We start from the raw sequence: 20481 nt of genomic DNA, 5'->3' as shown, positions 1-20481 counted from the left end.
TACATGAAGGACTCAGAATGACAATGTATATTTTTGTATTTTCAGGACGGTATGGTACTTGGTTGTGGGATATTCTGGATGGGACTGATTCTTGTTCCAACAATGTCTCTTCTCAGAGATGTGGCATGGAAGGCGTAAGTCTACTTGCAAATTTGTAAATTGGAGATAAAGAGAGCTAAGAATTGAAATTTTGAGTAAAGGCCAATTATTTTCCTTTGTTTTATTTTATAAAGGCCGCATACAAGTGTAATCTTTTCTATGTGCAGTAACTAAGAAACTGAGAGGTACTAATGTATATACACACAACCTTAATTAAATTGTGGTGTTTTAAGAATTGTTCCTGTGTAGTCTATGCTCATGTGAATAAAAGTTTGTTACTATAATAGTTTATAATGAAAATGTCCACTTTATAAAATGGTTAATCATTATGTTGCAATGCTACTTGTTATATGTTTATCAATGCCGTGTTGGATGTTGAGTATTGTTACTACGTATTGTAAATGTAACTCTTAGGATTGTTTCTCCATCTGCTATACTCCTGACTCCTGAAAGCACATACATGTACATGTAGTCAACACAGATGAACTTAACCATATCACTTGTCAGTCACTGTATCACTTTCCAATTTCTAATTAATTTGAGACATTAATTTTTTTTCATTTTAAGTAGTTAGGGCACTATGGTTTTCAATGGTGGTAATAAACATTTAAAAAGAATATGGAATTAAAGAATCTGATATAAATCTTCTGTTTTGATCTGAAGTTTCCGCAGAACAGTCTTCAAAACATTGCGTGAAGAAGTACAAGAAAGGGAGATTGCAGGAATGGATTTATCCAGTGTCATTTTTAAAGCAACTAAGAAAAGGTAATTGTACTTTTATGAAATAAGTTTGGGATTATCTTTTGATTTTGGTTTATTGTTATTATTATTTTTTTTTTGTTTTGTTTTCATTTGTTTTAAGCTTTTGTCTCTCCGTCCCTTACTACAGGTATCTCATACAGTTGTTTTACTTGTCTTAAATTCCACAAACCTGAGGGTATTATGTAGTATTTTTTGTCTGGATAAGTTTTTTTTTCTCTCTTATCACATTGCATTGCTTTTTAGTGCTCTTATCGTATTGCATTGCTTTTTAGTGAATAAGTTGCTAGAACATGAATGGGACTCTGTTTGCACTTGTATGAAAATCTATGAAACAGAGTTATTCACAAAATCATCATTGATAATGAAAATGGAGGCTTATGTCTAATATTATAAAAATGGAAAAGAAAGAAAGAGAAAACAGTCGCACTTCTCTCGAAACAAAAAAATCCAAGAGGCAAAGTACTAATAGTGCTGTACAGAGTCAGCTGTCAGTAATTGCACATGCCATAGAGATAAACAATTAGGAGGGTGCTAGATTTAAGTAATTTTTGTCAATGGATGAATAAATCTAGTCATAAGGAATAAAGTGCACTGGTTGAACAGAGCTGGCATAACACTTGTCAGAAGAAAATGCACTTGCATGGGTGAATCGGAAAACACTTGTTTGTGACAGGTTTATAGATGAATTCATCTCCTATATTTGTATGCACTGATTTTAGTGTGAGCATGCAATATGCACCCTGATCAATTTTATGTGGTGTATGGGTTAAATGGTGAGCTGTTAATCAATTTAGTGTACACATGCTTATGGGTTGGGAACTCGATGTGTTTTTTTTTTTTTTTACCAAAAAAAGTTTTTGCAGTATGTGATGCTCTAGACACAAGTTTTAAGCGATCATTTATTTTAAAGTTAAAATTGAAGTTTGATAAGCAAAATAACTTGAAAATATAGATTTATTGCCATTTTATTGATTAACAGTAACCAGTTGCATGTTCTTTGTCATTTTACCATACGTTTATTTTGACAAACAATTCAAACAATTCCAAAGGAAATACACAAAGGCATCGAGGTCATTGCTAAACTACCTCCCTAACATGAAAATTGAGTTCACTTTAAAGAAAGTGATGTCTCTTTTCTGTGATAGTTACTATTTCCTTAGGAATTTTTTGGGTGGGAACTCAAATAACTTTTTATGTGCCAAATTAAGCAGTTTGCATTTTTTCTTATGTGCTTTCATTTTACTTGCAGAAGATCTGTTATAGATAGTAAATCTGAGGTACTGAGTCTTAATTTATACACAATTTAAGATGTAAATATGCAAAAAAAACTAACAAATAAATAAATGCTTATTATGATCTTTCATTAGTTACTGAGCTGTTCCTAACCATGCTTTTTGAATTTTTGTTTCATTTTCTTTTTTTTTTTTTACTTTTGTGCATTTATTTTTTTTTAACTTACTTGTGATATGTAAAATCATGCTAAGATTTGAATTTGGCAATGTTCATACTTATTTCATCTAATACCGAAAAAGATTTGTAAGATAATTTAGCTTTTATGTTGACAACTAATGCAAATTATTGTCTATTGTGTATTTTTGATGAGAAATGTCCAGCTTTGATCTACATTTTATACTAATGTCAACTTTGAAATAATGTTTAGACTCACAGAGACGGCACGGTTGCTGCGGAATGTGTTCACACGACCATCAACAGCAACCATTCAGGCACCAGAAGCTCAACAGAGAGATCGTGAGTAATGAGTTACAGTAGATTGTATTTGAAAACTTAAAAAATCAAAATGTGTGTTTGTCTTCTACAGATTTACACTCACTTTTGTTGATATAATCTTGGTACCCCCCCCCCCCCCTCCAGTGACTGTGCTGCACTTGAGGATTTTATATATATATATATATATATATATATATATATATATATATATATATATATATATATATATAGCCCCAAGATGTTGGACTATGGCCCCATCCAGAATAGATTATCCATGTACTAAATGTACCACTGACTAAATATGTCAACCCCACTTCAAAAGCAATGCCCCTATGGTCTCCCAGCCTACACATGGGCCATTAAACGGATTTCATTTTGGCCCTGAGGTTTAATTGCTAGCTAGGCCCCTGCAGGGACGGCGCATGTGGAGGCGGGGAGACCATCATGGAATTATTGGCATCGCTTTTTAACTATGGTCAGAGGAGTTATTTTCTGACAGTCTTCCAATTTATCTTTGTTGATCCATCCTCCATTTTTGACCGTCATCCTACAGAAAAATAAAATACCCATTCATGTAAACTTGAACCCAGACCCAGAAGGTGCCCTAAATCTGCCCCTGGTCAGTCATATTTAGTGGGCAGATCAGTTAGTACTCGGATCACCTATTCTGAATGGGGCCTATTTTATTTTCTGCTCTTTGTATTGTAAATATTTTGTATTACGCTGGCATAAAACTAAAGCTTACAAACCAGTTCACTAATGTTGACATTTAATCCATCTTTCAGACGGTTATGCTTTCTCCCAGGAGGAAGGCGGGGCAGTGGCATTGGTAAGTGTCAAAGCAGAAAGGCTGTGATCTCACAGAAGAAATGTCTTTCTAAATAAATCTTGTAATGCTTGGCGTTATATTAAATTATCATTTCTTCTTTTTTTATAGTGTGCAAAATTAACAAAAAGAGGTTTATAGTTAGATACAAGTTTACGACTGAAGCATTTGTTTCCCTTTTACAGCATTAATAATGTCTCAACTTAACCAGTACATGTAATAGTTAATTAATTTGCTTTAAAAAACTGCAATTGCTTTGAATAGTTTAAGTCATCTTTTTAATCATTTTCTTTTTATTTTGACCCTTTAATATGCTTTTAACACATTCATTTTAATTCATTATCACCTGTTCTGTTCTGAATTTCTGTAGGAACACATGGGTTTTTTGTCACCTAGGTATAGCCCCAAGTACAGCTTTGCTTCAGAGGCACTATGATAATCTTTCCTCTATGGGGGAGGGGAAAAAATTTCTTCTGGTTTTCTTTATTTATACCTCGCCCCCTGTGATTTAAGAACCAGTATATTGAATTTACGAAGAAATAAAGATGTGATTAAATCCTTAATTTATTTTGTCCACTCTCATGTTTTATAATTCTGAACCAATATATCCGAAAAAAAAATGTGATTACACCAAGTTATGTATACATGATGTGAACCTTATTCTTCTGAGACACCTTGCTTGAATTAATTTTTTTTTTAAATTTCAGTTGCCTTGAATAAATTCATAACATCTTGGGCGATTAATGTTTTTTTTTTTTTTTTTTTTTTTTTTAGATTCTGAAATCTCTACTTTGAAACCAGATTTTCATATCAGAGAAGAAAATCCTCTCCCTGTTTCACCATGATAAATACCTTCAATTTTCTCTTCACCTGTTGTGCTTCTATCTCGGTGCTCTTAATTGTACCACAGAATGTGGTTCTATTGCTTATGCTGCATTAAGACATATGTATGAACAATATGATTTGTAAATTGTAAGAAATTCTACCTTGGTTGGAAAGAAAGATATAAGGAAAGAAAGAACTTTCCCTTTCCTAAGTTTAACTAGTTCACAGCTTATTTTTATGTCTGAGACTCAGTGGAGTATCTCAGCACAGAATTTTTATTTATTTATTTATTTATTTATTTATTTATTTATTTATTGGGGGGGGGGGGGGCACAGAGAGTTTTAACTGCCTTGAATAATTAGATCCAGAATTGATTCTATTAAGCAGTGATCTAGTTCAACTCCTATTTAAGTGCCTTATTACTTGCTTAGTCTTCCTTTTTCATCAACCAAGAATCTTGGGTATGAAGTCAAAATTCCTGTATCAGTTAGCATATGGTCAACTTTTAAATTGCTATAATTCTTTATCTAGAATATACACTGGTGCTTATGACACAATGTATCATAAATACAAGTCAGTATTAGAAGTTAGGTTTATAAATTGTTACGGTCTTTCATATGTAAGGTTTTAGTGAATAAATATGATCTAAAAAGATGATCTAGATAAAACTTAAAACAAACTGGGTCGCAGTAAATGTTTGAAGTGGTTTTCACATTAGTTTTTACGAAACCATATTGATTTCAACTCTAGAAGAAATACTTCAAGTGTGTGTTCTCACACATGCACGTGCACACACACACACACACAAACTATAGTCCCAGAGTTAAGCTGTGAATATCAGTATTATGAAGGATAACCATGCAATCAATACATTTTATATGACACACATCTCACATTAATTCAAAATAAGTGTGAATGAAATATGTATCATCACTGCCAGGAATTATCACAGAAACATTTGTCTTTAGGCTTGAACATAACTAGAAGACCTCTCTATACTTTTAGTTGAGTTAAAATGTGATAAAAACCAAGTTAAATTATCAAGCTTCTTGTCCTGAAGCCAAGATATTAAAGAGACATTTCACAGATTTTGTTCAATATTGGTCGTTTTCAAATTTTATATCTGAGCTTGTGAACCCGTTTTAAAATTTTGACATGTTTGTCTTGTATTCCAGTCAACTGTAATCCGACAGTATGACACGTCTGATCGAAAACCTGATGGTTCATAAACCTCTTGCTGGACTGGTACCTCATGTCCAAACACAGAACTGTTCATTCGACTGAGAGATACCTGGATGACAAGTAATATATCATAACACAAGCTGAGCGAGTCATTGGCCCAATGGTGGACAAATTGCATCTGGAGATACATGTATTGAAGTGATGGGTCTATACCATCCTGTTGTTTTCGTGTCACTACACGTCACAAATTTACATTACCTCAGCAGCCTGGAGTACAAACACATTCGAAAGAGATGATAGTCATATGTCGCTATACTGTAAATTGTAACCTAGAGTGTTAACTGTAGCAAGATTTGACACATAGTTGAGACCATAGTTGTAAATCGTGAAATCTAAATCAAACAGAATTCCAAAGTATTATTATGTCATATTTTTTACTTTTCATGTCTTGGGCTTGATTAGTGAAATAACAGTCTGTTTATGACAAAACATTTCAGCCATCTGTTTTACCTCTTTTTGACTTATATATGCTTTTAAATGTTGAAAACAACAAGAAATCGTCTTTACTGATTAAACTGTTATTATTTTCATTGATCTGATTTTTTGTTACCATTTTATATTATTTGCTTATAGCTATTATACAGAACATACATAAAATGTAACTTTGTTTTCCATATATTGAATATTTTTGCATCATCTTTGTTATGTGTACTTGCATCACAAGTACAGTGCATATAAAGTGAAATTAAGAAACTTTGTTACAATGAAGGAAGGGGATTTTTGTTTCCTATTGTAAATGATATCTAGATGTCTGTTTAACGTATGTGACTTGAAGATTAATGTTATAGTTGTAATATATGTTCTTTTAAATTATCAATTATATACATTGTAAATCTAATGGTGCATTTCTCAAATGCACCAATGGTTTTGTTGGCATACAATTTTCATTGTTGTTACTAGTAAATTAATGTTATATTTTGCATTGACATCAGTGTTCTTTGCATACAATGGCAGCAAAATATCTTGCCATGTTATTTTTGACATAAGGCAGATTGCTTATCTGTACTAATATTGAATCAGATATAGTTACAATCGGCTGTTAGCGTTGGAAATTTAAATGTAATATAATAATAAATAAATGTGATCTCTATTTTGCTTAAATATTTTGTTAAAGATTGTATTCACTAGATGCTAAGAGGACAAGGGAAGGACAGAACACCTGCCTGCAGTTTGAATAACCTGATTAATGACTGTAGAACATTACATTTTTGACAACATTTGCCCCATTTCACTTCAAAATGGGGTAAATTAGTAAGAGAAAGAGAGAGAGAATATAGAACATCCATTATGTATGGTGCATGGAAGCGAGTTACTTTCAGATTTTAGCGAGGATTTCAGAGCAAGTATAATCCAGAAATTTATCTTTCATTTTTTGTCAGCCCTTCTCCCCTGTAAATGACATTTTCCCACAAACAAAATGAGGATAGAGGGACAAAATTGACTAATTAATATCATTTGTAAATATTTTTTTCTCTTGTATATGTCATTTTGTTTGGAGATAGTGTCCCTCCCTCTCTGCCTGCCTTTGACAAATATGTATTACTTTGTATTTTTCAAGGGTCACCAGGGTGATAAACAAGCCTAAGCTACATTCCTTGAATTCAGTCTTAATCCATCTATCCATTATGTCACCTTAACACACTGTGTTGCAAAAATGTTTAGAAATGTTTTCTTCCCGAAATTGTCAAATTTCACTTTCACGTGTCAGTTTAAGCTTCATATTGCACTTCTTTAGGAAGTTATTTTACATTGTGCAGTATGCATGTTGTAATCACCATTATTGATTTAACTGTCACTTCATGTACAAATTTAAATAAAATTTCTCAAGGAATGGGGGTTTATTTACAAATATAGATCTTGGTAATTAATTTGAACAACAGTTATCTGTAGAATCATATTTCAATGTCATTGCCCAGGTAAAAATTGGAATTGGTTCTAAAAGAAGGATGGAAGGGGGTTATTGAACAAATATATTAAAAATTGGTTTTGATATGCCTTTCATCCCTAAAGAAGTGCAATATTTTCAAAATCTTATGTGAGAAGCAAATTACGTCTTCTTGGCTGTGTAATTGTTATTCATGAACTGTCATTGTTCTAAGATGGAATAAAAGAATTCTTCTAATAACTATAACTTATGCAAGGTTATTACTAAAACAAAAATACAATTAAAAAACAAATAATTCATTTTGCACATCAGCACATTAGGGGACTTTCCAGTATTTGAAACTATATTAACTTCGACCAACTAAACAAATGTTTTCCACATTACAAACACTAGATATGTAGTTTTGAAAATGACCTCTCACAAAATAATTTTGTAAAGAACCCTGCAAATCACTTTTCCTTTTAGGCAATGTGGGTAAGAACTTCTATAACTGAAAACCCAACTTTCCCTGAAATATAGCTACTTTCCTCAATGCCAATACATGTCCCACCTCCAAATCGTCGATAACTAGAAATCAAATAATAGGTTTCTTTAGATCAAATATGGGGGGATGTGCTTCATTTTCAGCTCTACTGCTAAAGGCTTCAGGTAGGAACTATTGGGAACAGAGTAATTCAGAATGCGGCCAAGACGTTTTGCTTACATCATGAACTGAAAGAATGGCAACACCAGTTTCACTTGGGCTTTATATACTGCCACAATTCCCTTTTTAATTGAAGAGTAAACAATGGTACGTTTTGACCATGTGTCAACCAGTCTCCTTATCCCTAAGAAAACAAAATCAGCAGTTGATATAAAACCATTTTATTGTTGTTCAAGATAAAACCTGCTCACAACACTAATGAGAAATAAAAATGTTTCTCTGGATCTGTATACACCAATTCCGTAACAATGCCGTTTTCCCAGCTCATCATCAAGGCCTCTTCTCTATTCACAGCCACTTCCCGATTTTAATGCAATCTCTTGCCAGATGCAACACAAACAGATGGCAATAGTCAAAAGCTTAAGAATTTCTCAAATGATGACTAAAACTTGACCAATACAGATAAAGAGCAAACATTTACTTCTGCTAAAATGAACTCCCAGAAATCCACAGAAAACGAGAAGTAAGTGTTCACAGGGCTCTGTCACCAAGAAACAGAACACACAATATACAAGTATAAGCAAAATATAAAACAATCTACTATACAAAGACAATAGCAATGAAAAGATGAATGAATTTCAGAATGTTGCAATTTCTACGTCAGCAAAAGGTCATTTACTGTGGCATACTATATTTACATCTAAATTTCAATTTTGGCCTGCAATTTCAAGTATTCACAAGAACTTTTGCTCAGCCCATTATGGTATTAAAAAATAATTCTCAGTTACCCAAGCATCTACTTGGTGAAATCTTTCTTTACAAGCAATCTAATAACCATTATGATCTCCTATATACAGTAATGAAGATCCATCCAACAAAATGATGGTGGCCATCTCACTTCTGAACATTTTCAAAACTGAATAAAACTCCTTACTGATCAAAACTTAACAGAGAAGTGTCCAATAGTAGGGAAATATTCAGTGTCTATGCGAGAGAAGGTGAAATTACAGCCTACAAATTAAGTAAGTGCAAGATGGGAGTGGACACGAAAGAAGTTGTAATCAAAGACAGTTTATTCATCATCATCATCATCATCCTCATCTTCCTCCTCCTCATCATCTTCCTCTTCCTCCTCACTCTCCTCTTTGGCCTTCTTCTGTGGAGATGCCTTAGCCTTCTTACTATATGCACTCTTTTCCTGCAAGCACAAACAATATTTATTAAAATGCTGTTGCTAAATATGTAAGTTCGCAATTCCCTGTACAGCATATCAAATGCAGAATTTTCATTCTACATATTACTAATTTGCACAGGTTTCACACAAGTACAGATCCTAAATGCAAGTTGACATTATTATAAAACCATTTTTAGGTAATGTTCATCAGGATCCCCTATGCTGTATCTGCATTCAAGGTTTAACTCTCCCAGACACACTGATCATTAATTTGTGAAAAACAGACAATAGCATTTAGACAAATGCATTCCTTTCCAAAAAAAAAAAGTTACCTTTTCATATCTGGCCTTGTCATTGGCAGCCATCTTTTCGAAAGCACTCTTGTCGGTAACCTTGGACCATTTGTCACCTAACTTCTTAGCAATTTCACCGACGCCCAAGTCTGGAAACTGAGCCCGCAGAGCAGGGCGTTCTTGGGCACAGAAGAAAAAGAATGCAGACCTGAAATGTGAAAGAGCACAATAAAGTTAAACAAATCAATTATTGTTACTTAGTTTATCAGCCAACACTTGAATGTGATTGCAATGACATAAATTCTTGAATCTTAAAATGACTCTCAACTTCAAAATACTTACATTCCCCTCTTAGGTGCATTAGGATCCTTCTTCTGCTTCCTCTTCTTTCCTTTGCCACCAGATTCACCTGGAGGGGGAACATATTTGGCCATCTCTCTCTCATAACGAGCCTTGTCCTTTTCAGCCATTTCTTCAAACCTCTTTTTTTCCTTGGCTGTCATACTCTGAAAACAAAGCACATTTTTGACTTAAAATTGATTTTTTTTATTGTTCACTGCAATTTTAACACATAAGTATTTCAAAAGAATAAGAAATAAAAACATTGAAAGGACAATATTCCATACACTTCATACTGCAGAATATTTTACACATAAATAACTGCTGAACCCTATGGTAAAGAGAAAATATAACTTCTGTTTTCTTGGAATTTTGCAATTTAACAAAATACTTACAGCCCACTTTTCAGAGCACTTCTTGGAGAACTCTCTGAAGTTCACATTCTCTCCTGGGTGTTTCTTCTTGTGCTCTTCGCGGCACACTTGCACAAAGAACGCATATGAAGACATACGCCCCCTTGGCTTATCTGCATCCTTTTTGCCCATGATTCAAGATGCTAGAAATTAACAGAAATTGTTTTCATTATTCTCTAAAATACACAAATGTTATGTGAATTTTTCAATAACATTTTATTGATTATGTAATAATGCATAATAATAGATTTTTAAAAAAACATGAACGCTTATTCGTAAAAAATTCCAAAACATGCTCTAAACCATTATAAAATATGTTCATTTTACCAACAAAATCATGTATACAAATGTCAAGACCACTAAAAATCAATGTTACATAAATAATAAGACTATCCAAGCATTTTTTCATCTTTTCAAACAGGTGCATTGTTAAAAAAGGTTTAAACTTTTGAAAATTTGCAAATAAATATTCCTTAATATTGCACTTCTACAAATGATGCAAATATTGCTCTGATGCAACATTATAGTGACCACCTTTCTCTAAATGTACCATATTCCAAATACACTATCAAAAATATCATGCAAAATATGCTCGAAAAAACAACAGAGTTTGACCTTGAAAAACAAAGCAATTTACTCCAAGGTCATCCATATAAAATCTTAAAATTAACTCTAAAACATCATATCAAGAGATTGAAAGAGGTTTCCTCAAATTAAAACCATCGTATATGACCACGTAAATCACCAGGCTAGCATTACAATACAGCCAAACACACCGCCCCGTCTCGAAAGATTCTCCACAGTTGCCATTTCAACATGCAAAATCCAGTTTAAACCAGTCTGACAAACAAAGAAGGTCACCATCCACCCCCCTTACTTCTGTTAAATCCCCCCTAAATAACCCCCATCTAATGGGCCAAGTTTGCCCATCGTGTACCAGGTACCCATTTACAGTGTATACTACATGCTATAGTGCCCATACTATGGCTTTACACTGTAAAGTATTGGTACACAGCCGACATTTTTCTTGACCCCAAAATCCACCTTCCACGAAGCAATTTTTGACCTGATGAATGAAAGTCCCCTTTAAAATCATCTTTGAATAGTTTTATGATGGTAAAACCCAAAAATGATAGCTTTTGTGGAAGCTAGAGACTTCGTCTGACAAGCCCCCTACTCCATTGCATGGTACATAGTGTCTATATGGATATACAGGCTAGATGTAGGCAGCACATTACAAGGCATAGGACTGTTGTTTGGCCATGTAACAAAGGCATACTAAATTGAAAAGTCCAATTTCTCAAAAATTCAGCTATCGATCATCAAGAATTTTTGCATGTGCCTTTTTCCCGTTAGTTTCTATCAATATCTCATCACAGATTTTACAATCACTCATTTTAAAATGATTTTCAGCCAAATTGAAAAATCGAGCACAAGCCGTCCTCCATCATTACATTGACGGACCACAGGTTGGAGTTATCAGCTGATAAGCTCACTTTGAAAATAAATTGCATTATAAAAATAACTCTGGACACAGAATAAAAAATATGCATAAATTATTTATATTCATATTCTGCCAATGCAGAATGTTTTTTTCAGTGTCCGTTGATTTAAACATAAAGATAACTGAACTTACATTTTACCGGTCTCCTGCCTTGCAGCTTGAAATGGCTGGCCCACGCTACTTATGCGGCTACATAAGAAAACACAGCCCGGAAAACTCTGGCTTATGATTGGTCCGTTTCAGATTAACCGGCAATGTTGACCAATCCAAGCTTAGAATTGTGCCTCGTGACTAGCGTCCCCAGCGCTGTCCAATCAAAATGTAAATCTCCGTCAGGTGCTCTCTGTGGTAGCGGGAATTCAAACAAAAGGTCATTATTATAAGTTTTAAAGGTTAAAAATCACATAAAAAGTACAAAGAAGACATTTCTGTTGGATGTTTTTACAGAAAACCCAGATAATAAATAATTTTAGCCTTTTTACCAGCTAAAGGTGTATCATTTAAATATTGTGGCAGATGGAGAAATTCAGCCACCCAAATAAGGTTTGCATGACGTCAGTTCACCTTTGACCTACCACATCGTGAAAACAGGCCGCCATTTCAAGCACTTCATCATTGTTCGCAAAAGCGAGCAAGCTGAAAAAAATACAAATTTTGCCAAGTTGTCTCCGTAAAAAATTGAGTCCAAGTACACGTCCAGGTGCGCCCATACTCGGATAACACCAGGCTCAAAACTTGGTGAGTTACTTTTAGCAATATTCTTGATTTCAGCACTTTTTTATGAAGTCATTTGTAGGTTTTGCTAGTTTCGAGATCGAAAATAACAGCTTGCATTTAGGCGAGGACAGCATTATTGGCTTCTAAAGCCTTTATATCAAACTCTGTGCCTTTCTAAACCGGCGAAAAAAAAAAGGTTACGTTACCTATATACAGCATTAAGATCAACACTGGGCAGGTAAAAACCCCCATACACTATGGTTTAGCACAAATACAGCAGTGACACGTTGCCGCACTCCTGTATTGATTTCGATTTGCACTGGACAAATATATTAAAAATCAAATTTGATTCTATACAGTTAATTTAATTTGTAATGAGATTGGGTTTGGAAAGCAAAACACCATAAAGCCTCAAAAGGACGTTTAAGTAAACATATTCCTAAGGATCCTTAAACTGCCTCGCCAGTTTGTCTAGAGCTTTGAACAGTGTTCAAGCTTTATATTTTTGGTCTATTCCTCCTTGCCATAGACGTTTTATAGCACTGGCAGGACCTGGTAGTGGAAGTATGCATTACAATGATACCATGATGTGTTGGGTGTTTTGCTGACTGAGGTGTGACCAACACCTCATTTGCACCATAATTCAGATATTGGAACTAGAACGATATAGGAACTAGAACGAGCTGTACTGACAAGGCCTACTTGACAGTTTGTAGCATAAAGGTCACATCTAGGTGCCATTTCATTTTTCAAGATTGTACGAAATGGTACAGTCTATTGAAAAAGCTATTTTTATAAAAGGATTTGAAAGGACATTCTGATTTCATAGCATAAGGTAAGTCCTATGAAGGAAATGAAAACATTTTACTTTATAAGCCTGTATTAGGTGAAAGGATTTAACTAAAAAGATGTCAACTTGTAAGTTGACACAAATACTTAAAATTTGTGAACCAGACAGAAACAACATAGCATGGACTAACAGGCCTTGTTTCCAACACATTCATAATGACAAACTTCTCTGTATTCTACTCAATGGCAGGAGGAGACATGTTACATTGTTAGTTTGTTAATCTGATTACATTCAGAGAGTGGAGTTAATGCGTCTAGCTACATCGAAATAACTCGTTCTGATGAGTCTGTATAGAGACTTAAAAGATTTATCTGAAATTTGATTTGAAAACAAGAATGGCTGATTACAAGCTTAAACATATGGACAAAAAAGATGTGTTCAGTAATACGGCCCCTCCGCATTTAGTCAGTAGTGAGCCACATCTACAATACTGGAGAAGCAAAGAACAAGACACTATAGGAAGAACTGCAGGACATATAGTAGGGTTTTTCGGGAAGTAGATAAAACATGAATTGGTTAGGAATGCATGACAGGGAATTCCTGCATGGAAAGGCTATTTATAGAGCATATTGTAAAGAGATTAAGAAAGGTCAAAGTGCACTCCTGTGGTTTGCGGAAGTGATGTTGCTGCACTGTGGTTTTGGAACTAGTGTATATTTAGTGCTGATTGTTTATTTAAAGATAGAAAATCTGAATAATGAATGAGTCTGCAAGAGATAAATATACAACTGTTGTAGTTAATTTGGAATAGTTTGAGAGATAAGTAATCCATCCATACATCCATACATCCATATTTATTTATGTATTTATTTATTTATTTATTTATTTATTTATTTATTTATTTCAATTTAAATATGATTTTTCCCCTGATTGTTTTCTGCCCTGAGGAGCCTACAGACCACCGAGTCATACCTCTTTAAATACTTTTTTCTTCCAACTTAAAATAATGTCAGTTAATATGAAAAAAGTCATTTTTGTTGTTTATTTAGTCTGACCTATATAAGATGACATAAGCAGGACAGATCTTTCTGATGAATTCTGGGAAGATGAACTGAAGCAGGATGTGACCATCATGACTTTGGTTCTTGAATAGAAATCTAGGATGTGGTTATAGCAATATTATTAGCAGAAGCCAAAAAAAGCTTTGATTGAATTATGCAATAAAACTGCAAAGATCATGCTTCTGGGGCAGTATTGAACATGGAGACTGCAATTTACTGTAATGTGAAACAGGATGATTCATCCTTAAGTAGCAAAATTAAGAAGGATATTAGTGCAATTATTGTATTAGATATATTATCAAATGGATACTATTTCTCAGACCCGATGTGGAAGAAATATGACAATCTGTGATTGAGGTTTTTTATAATTGTTTTTTGAAATATAGCTTGCTACAATGAAGTTACATTGAGTGGGTAGTATGGTTTGCCTCACATTTATCGGATGTCTAGATCCCAAGGATCTTTGTTAATGATTTCTTGAAGAAGAGGAAAAAGTTTTGCTTTTAGAATCCAACAAATTTCATGCTGAAATAGTCCAAAGGTGCATATCCAGTCTGAAAGTGGCAACTCAACTTAGTAAGCACTAAGATATTACTTAGTTACTGTGATTGGTGGGAAACAGGGAATAGATTGTCTTCCTGTGGTCCATGGCACAGTGTGTGCTACATTGTCTATATATCTAGACAAGGTTGGGAATGTACTTCATGTTTATCTGGTTGTTACTAGTAGTATATGGCTGCATTCACAACTGGTTGGTCAGTGGATTAAAAGCGCAATCAGAAAAGCGGACTAACACATCCGCGGATCAAATATGTCTGACCCACTTGAATGCTTCTTGTGTAATCCCCGTGGGGATCTGTTCAGTGTCTAATCAGGGAAAAAATCGCAAGCTTTTAATTCAGTCCATATAGTGTATCCGCGGTTCTGTTAGTATTCTGCTCTGAATGTGCTCTAACAGATCCACTGATCAAATGTGGCCGACCCAATTGAAAGCTTGCCACATTATCCCTTAATGGACACTTAATAGATTCTCTGTGAAGATCTCGCGGCAAGCTTTCAAGTAGGTCGGCCATTTTTGAGGGGTGATCTGTTACTTCGCAGGTCTACTTCGGTTGTGAATGCGCCATGCCCAAACACACACTGGAAATCATAATCTTGGTATTGACAAGATAACATACAAAAATGATGAATCAATAACAAAATCTTCTTATTCACTTTCAAGTTTATGACAAGAAAGAAGTTCCGGTTTAGCTTGCCAAGGAGGAGAAGACTAGTTTCTGAGGCGACTGCATCAGCTGAGAAGCTACTTCAGTTCTTTCAAACAGGAAAAGGTACGAATATCAGAAATATTTGAGATTGTTACTTGGACTGTTGGCTATTTATCATGTTAAAATAATTTGATATTGACTACAAAATGATTAGCAAATGAGAATGAATTTAAGTTATTATGAATAAACCAGTCAGTCATTATGATGTAAAACAGATCATATTGCTGAAACGTAAAATATGCTTCAGTGAAGTCTGTTCTTAAAAACCTTTTTAATGCAGAAAGGGAGTTCTCACTTAACGGTATGCACTGGCATCTGTTTGGAAACTGTCATTGCATGTTGTCCAGAACTGCGCAAAATTTAGCAATGAATGAAATTTACAAATAGGCTCGAAATATGGATATTATTGTATACTTTTTGGTTAGAAAGCACTTTAGTACTGCTTTCCAATAGATGTCCCTGACAGTGACCCGACTTCAGAACATTACACCTAGCATTGTAATCCCAAGGTCAGGAGAAAGCAAGGTCTCAATTAAACCAGATATCTGGGCTTCAGTTTAATGTTCTACGGTGATTGCTTGGCTCTCGTAGTTTGCTGTGTCGAGGTTTTTAGAATATTTAGGAGTTGCCTTTTTATTCATTAGTCTACAATGCTGTGTATATATGAAGAACTGTGGTAGACTATTGATTAAAGATGGCTGAGAGTGCAGTGGTAAGCTGTCTACCAATCTCTCGGGAGACTTGTATAGGAGTATTGAGAGATTAGATTTCTCTTTCTGTTACACCGCAGCTAGACTTTGGTTGCAAAAGGTGATATCTAGGCAATAGTTTGTACAGTAGAAATGCATTGCAGACAAAGTGAAATAGAAATACCTGTTATTCTAAAATGGCCCAGGGAATTTGTGCAGCATTAAAAGAAAATATGCATAGTTATTTCCACAGCATATATTTAGTCTTTCAAGGAAATGTAGTCAATAAAAAATTAACAAAGTCCCACACATATACATGCACATGAAAAAAATTTATTTGAATTTGGTATTATATTTTTCAATATATTGGTAATTCATTGCTGAATATTTAGATGATATGGACAATTTTAAACTGACATGTTAGACATCAGATTGCTCACTTTTCTATTGGTAGTATAAGCAGGAGAAAAATTCATGGTCTCAAACACGTGATAAATGTAACCCTATTATTGATAGATATATATTGCTGGAAGAGGCTTGTTTATTGATGACAACTAATATACATTGTTTTATCACTATTACGTGGCACTTTGTTAAATGCATGCGTTTATTCTATATTCCAGCTATGAGTGGCAATATCAACGGTTTCAGTACGGAAGAAGACAGCCGCGGAAGTCATGAGCAGATCTGCTGCCTGGTGGACCAGGGCACGCGATGCACGCGCCTGGCTGGGAATGCCTGCTACAGCAAGAGAATACAGAAAACTGTACAGCAAAGGAGGCTGAAACTCAATTTAGACATTACAGTAAGTAGCATCAAGGATATATCACCATCTATGCAGTTGATCTTAGATTTAGTAAAGGCTATACCATAGGATAAAAGCCCAGACCGAGAGAGCGCTCTTAATTACTTGATGAGGAAAAAAATTAGGTGCAACTTGGTTTTTCTGAAAAGAAAAAAGGAGAGCCAGGGGTAGGGAAGTTGTGCTGAAGTTTGTTCTTGACATGCATTGATATAATTATTTTCTTTATGATTCATGATGTCAGAGAACTGTAGCTGGCAAAGGATACATACTTATTCTTAGAATTTCTGACTTTTTTGCAGGCACACCACATTTACATCTGTGAAATACACAAAAACATGATCCAGAGCGTGCGAGCAAAACGGAAGAGAAACAACAGTGATGACGACCGGGTGTCTTTGGATCTTGATAGTGAATTTCCTGAGGTAGGAGTTGGTGGCCTTGCCAAGGGTGGAGGAGTTTGTGTTTTTATTAGTGCAACCTTTTGGGGTTGAGATAAATTAAATGTCAAGTTACCTCATTTTCTAACAGTCTTAAAGACCTTCAAAGTGACAATTTAGGTAACTCAGAGTGTGTGTGTGTGTGTGCCTGGTTGGATGGATGTGCCTGCATGTGCATGCATGCGTGCCTGCCTTACCTTACTCTTAGTAAAGTACAAGGAAGAGAATCAAAATAAATATTTTAAATTGACCTGGCAGTTCATTGGTGAACCTGTTCTGTATTTCTGTGATAAAACAATAGGTCTGTCGGTTGTATAATTAACTTCCTTATTCTAAATGCAACATTTTACAAACCAAGGCAATTTCAGATTCTATTTGGTCTTAATCTTCAGCTTGTTTTTATTTAAGAAGTTTGCTTAGAGTCATATCCTCCTATTAATTTTCACAGTACTCGCGTTATTTGATAGTTTGATCCTTGCATGCTGCTCATGTACAAGCGTGAATTTTTCTTGTTTTATTTTTTTGTAGATTGATTTTTTTCAAATGCCAGTGAACACATTACGAAGATACAAGCGTCATTATAAACTGCAGACAAGACCTGGACTCAACAAAGCACAGCTGGCAGATGTAAGTGTAAAGTGTTAAAAAATTATTTTTGCAGAGTGAAAACTTTGATCATAAAAGAATGATGTATATAAAGTAGGACTAGAACATTTCTTTACTTTAAATAGGAAAATTGAAGCTATTTCACTTTATTCAGACAATAAAGACATTTTGGGGACAAATAAGTTCCCATAGGAATAGTTCAGGTGTGGATTTTCTCTTTTCAATGAAAATTTCAAGTTTGAATTTCAATTTTCTCTGATTTTAAAACCTTTGTCTTCTCTGCATTCCATACAGCAAAAACAGCAGTAGTTGGTTGTTGGGTGAAAATGGCATCCACTAACTTAATTTTATCTTAAGTGATTTAGCATATTTATGAAGCAATTGATTGGAATGAATAGCTGAAAAATTATATAATTCTAAAAAATCCAGCTTTTTTCATGACATTAGAAAAATATTTGGACTAAGGAAAGTGATATTAAATGAAAAATAGCCAAATTAGTGTCTTGTTTGAAATTTTATAAATATGTGTACATATCTTATGTCATTTCAGACGGTGTCCAGGCATTTCAAGACTATTCCTGTTATCGAGAAAGAAGCCCTCACTTTCTTTATTTACATGGCAAAAAGTAATAAGAGTAAATTTGACCAGAAAGTACTGGATGGGTTCAGCTAACACTGGAGTGCTGGGACTACAATTGAACTGACATGAAAGTTTTTGGTATAAAACAGACAGGAAAGACTCATTTAAAACTGGTCTTATTTAACCAGGAATAATCTAAATGTTGTCATTAGATTGATATTCATTAACTTTGAATTTTAAGGCGTGATGGGGGTAGGCAATTTAACACTGATTTCCTGACATCAGCAAGAGTATTCTTAGTTAAATTTGATAAGAAAAAAGGCACTTGTTGAAATAAGGGCCAGATACTTTGACCACAACATACCACGAGAAATTTTTTTTAAACAAAAGGGATGTTAGAAATTTTAATAGATGAATACGTAATTCACATAAAATGTGACCTGCAGCACAAGCATTATGTGCCACACGAGCAATTATTACCACTGCCAGGGAAATGCTTAGAAATTACCTGCCTTGGTGGAGCCACACACTTTCTGAGTGCTTTCACAGTTCCTAAAAAATGTATGGATTTTTAAGGCGTATTATTTCTCCATACAGCTGAAATTAGATTTGTTAATTGCATGAATGTCTGTCTTGAATGTTACTTTCTCTTGTTATTGTCAATTCCTACAAAGTGACAGATTAAGACTTGCCTATGGGATGTATTGAAATTAATTATGATAAAATCAATTTAACAAGCTTCCTGAATTTTTTTATTGCTGTGAATTGGAAACATCCATTTGAAATGGAGACTTGCCATTGTCTTAGCTTAATGTTAATCTTTGTCTTCAGTACCTTTTGAAAAGGATTCTAGGATTGTGGATTTTTTCTTCTCAAAAAAAGTTGTAGAACATATATGTTGTACTTATTGCAAATAAAATTGTACACAATATTATAAATATTGACTTTAAATTTATGTTTGGTTTCATTATGATGCGGTGTCACTTGATTACAACAAAGCTGAGCAAAATTAGGTAAAGTCGGTTCTGAAATTAAAGGAATACAATCCTGTATGATGTACGAGCTGAAATATGCCATCCACTTTTCCCGTGTACTATCAAATTCATTTTATAGTGGTTATCGAGAGGGGGATAACGAACGCTGACTCGAAGCGCAATCGATGCCATTGAATATTGGAATTGAATGGAGGTGAAATATTGTTTTGCATGTCATCTCTACCACAATGTGGGACACCTGGTGTGCCGATCACTAAGGCTTCGTTCACATGCAATGTCTATTTTCTATTTTCTATTTTCGGTATGTCTTATGATCACGGTCTGTGCACTGAATATCCCGCGGCGTAATTACTGGCAGCGCGAGCCAGTTACTTATAGTAACTTATAGTAACTGGCTCGCGCTGCCAGTAATTACGCCGCGGGATATTCAGTGCACAGACCGTGATCATAAGACATACCGAAAATAGAAAATAGAAAATAGACATTGCATGTGAACGAAGCCTAAGCCCAACACACGATGCCCATGCAAAACAACAGAACCATAGTTACGACAATGACGACTGGTCGATCCATCATCAAGGGGTTTCCGGCTGAATGGCTTTCAGCTTAAGCAGCTTAGATGTCTGGCACGCCTAATGAGCTGCTTAACGATAATTAAGTACCCCCTAGCAGCTTCATAGGGCGTGACAGACATCTAAGTCGCTTAAGTTCAGAACAATTTAGCGTGAACCCCCTTGGAGAAAGAGCAATCCTCAGTTCGTACGATAGGGCCTGGGAATGGTCCCTTATTTTAGACCAGC

General features: G+C 34.7%; 3 protein-coding genes across 10 annotated transcripts in view; 2 read left to right on the top strand and 1 right to left on the bottom strand.

The window, feature by feature from the left end:
• LOC106175910 (putative phospholipid-transporting ATPase IA) overlaps positions 1 to 6583 on the top strand; it is a 41779-nt gene extending 35196 nt beyond the window's left edge. For 4 of the 7 annotated variants that reach the window (XM_087008902.1, XM_087008903.1, XM_087008899.1 and 1 more), the window contains exons 34-38: positions 46 to 134; positions 763 to 864; positions 2522 to 2610; positions 3375 to 3418; positions 5416 to 6583. In XM_087008902.1, the coding sequence (XP_086865028.1) occupies positions 46 to 134; positions 763 to 864; positions 2522 to 2610; positions 3375 to 3418; positions 5416 to 5469 (378 nt within the window). In that variant the 3' untranslated portion in view covers positions 5470 to 6583. Of the gene's footprint in view, positions 1 to 45; positions 135 to 762; positions 865 to 2110; positions 2139 to 2521; positions 2611 to 3374; positions 3419 to 3785; positions 3812 to 5415 lie in introns of all 7 variants that reach the window. The other 3 variants (XM_087008898.1, XM_087008900.1, XM_087008901.1) reach the window with 3 other exon arrangements.
• Positions 6584 to 8215: 1632 nt separating this feature from the next.
• Positions 8216 to 12054, bottom strand: LOC106163172 (high mobility group protein B2). Its single transcript, XM_013540683.2, has 5 exons — positions 11866 to 12054; positions 10212 to 10372; positions 9820 to 9983; positions 9517 to 9685; positions 8216 to 9208 (listed from the first exon to the last, which is right to left on the bottom strand). Exons 2-5 carry the CDS (start codon positions 10359 to 10361, stop codon positions 9083 to 9085), a joined length of 609 nt encoding a protein of 202 aa, XP_013396137.1. The 5' UTR covers positions 10362 to 10372; positions 11866 to 12054; the 3' UTR covers positions 8216 to 9082.
• Positions 12055 to 12172: 118 nt separating this feature from the next.
• Positions 12173 to 19624, top strand: LOC106163170 (histone deacetylase complex subunit SAP30 homolog). 2 transcript variants are annotated; one of them, XM_013540681.2, is made up of 6 exons: positions 12173 to 12471; positions 15524 to 15632; positions 16882 to 17063; positions 17363 to 17485; positions 18029 to 18127; positions 18657 to 19624. In XM_013540681.2, the coding sequence occupies exons 2-6, from the start codon at positions 15527 to 15529 to the stop codon at positions 18777 to 18779; spliced, it is 633 nt and encodes a 210-aa protein (XP_013396135.1). In that variant the 5' UTR covers positions 12173 to 12471; positions 15524 to 15526; the 3' UTR covers positions 18780 to 19624. The 2 variants fall into 2 exon arrangements, with proteins under 2 accessions (XP_013396135.1, XP_013396136.1); XM_013540682.2 differs by lacking the exon at positions 15524 to 15632.
• The last annotated feature ends 857 nt before the right edge of the window (positions 19625 to 20481 follow it).

The sequence above is a fragment of the Lingula anatina genome, chromosome 3, assembly GCF_051362555.1.
Source record: "Lingula anatina isolate TDL-2025a chromosome 3, LinAna3.0, whole genome shotgun sequence".
NCBI classification, from domain to species: Eukaryota; Metazoa; Brachiopoda; class Lingulata; order Lingulida; family Lingulidae; genus Lingula; species Lingula anatina.
Note: the sequence above shows the minus strand (reverse complement) of the source record. Positions and strands in the feature narration are given on the sequence as shown.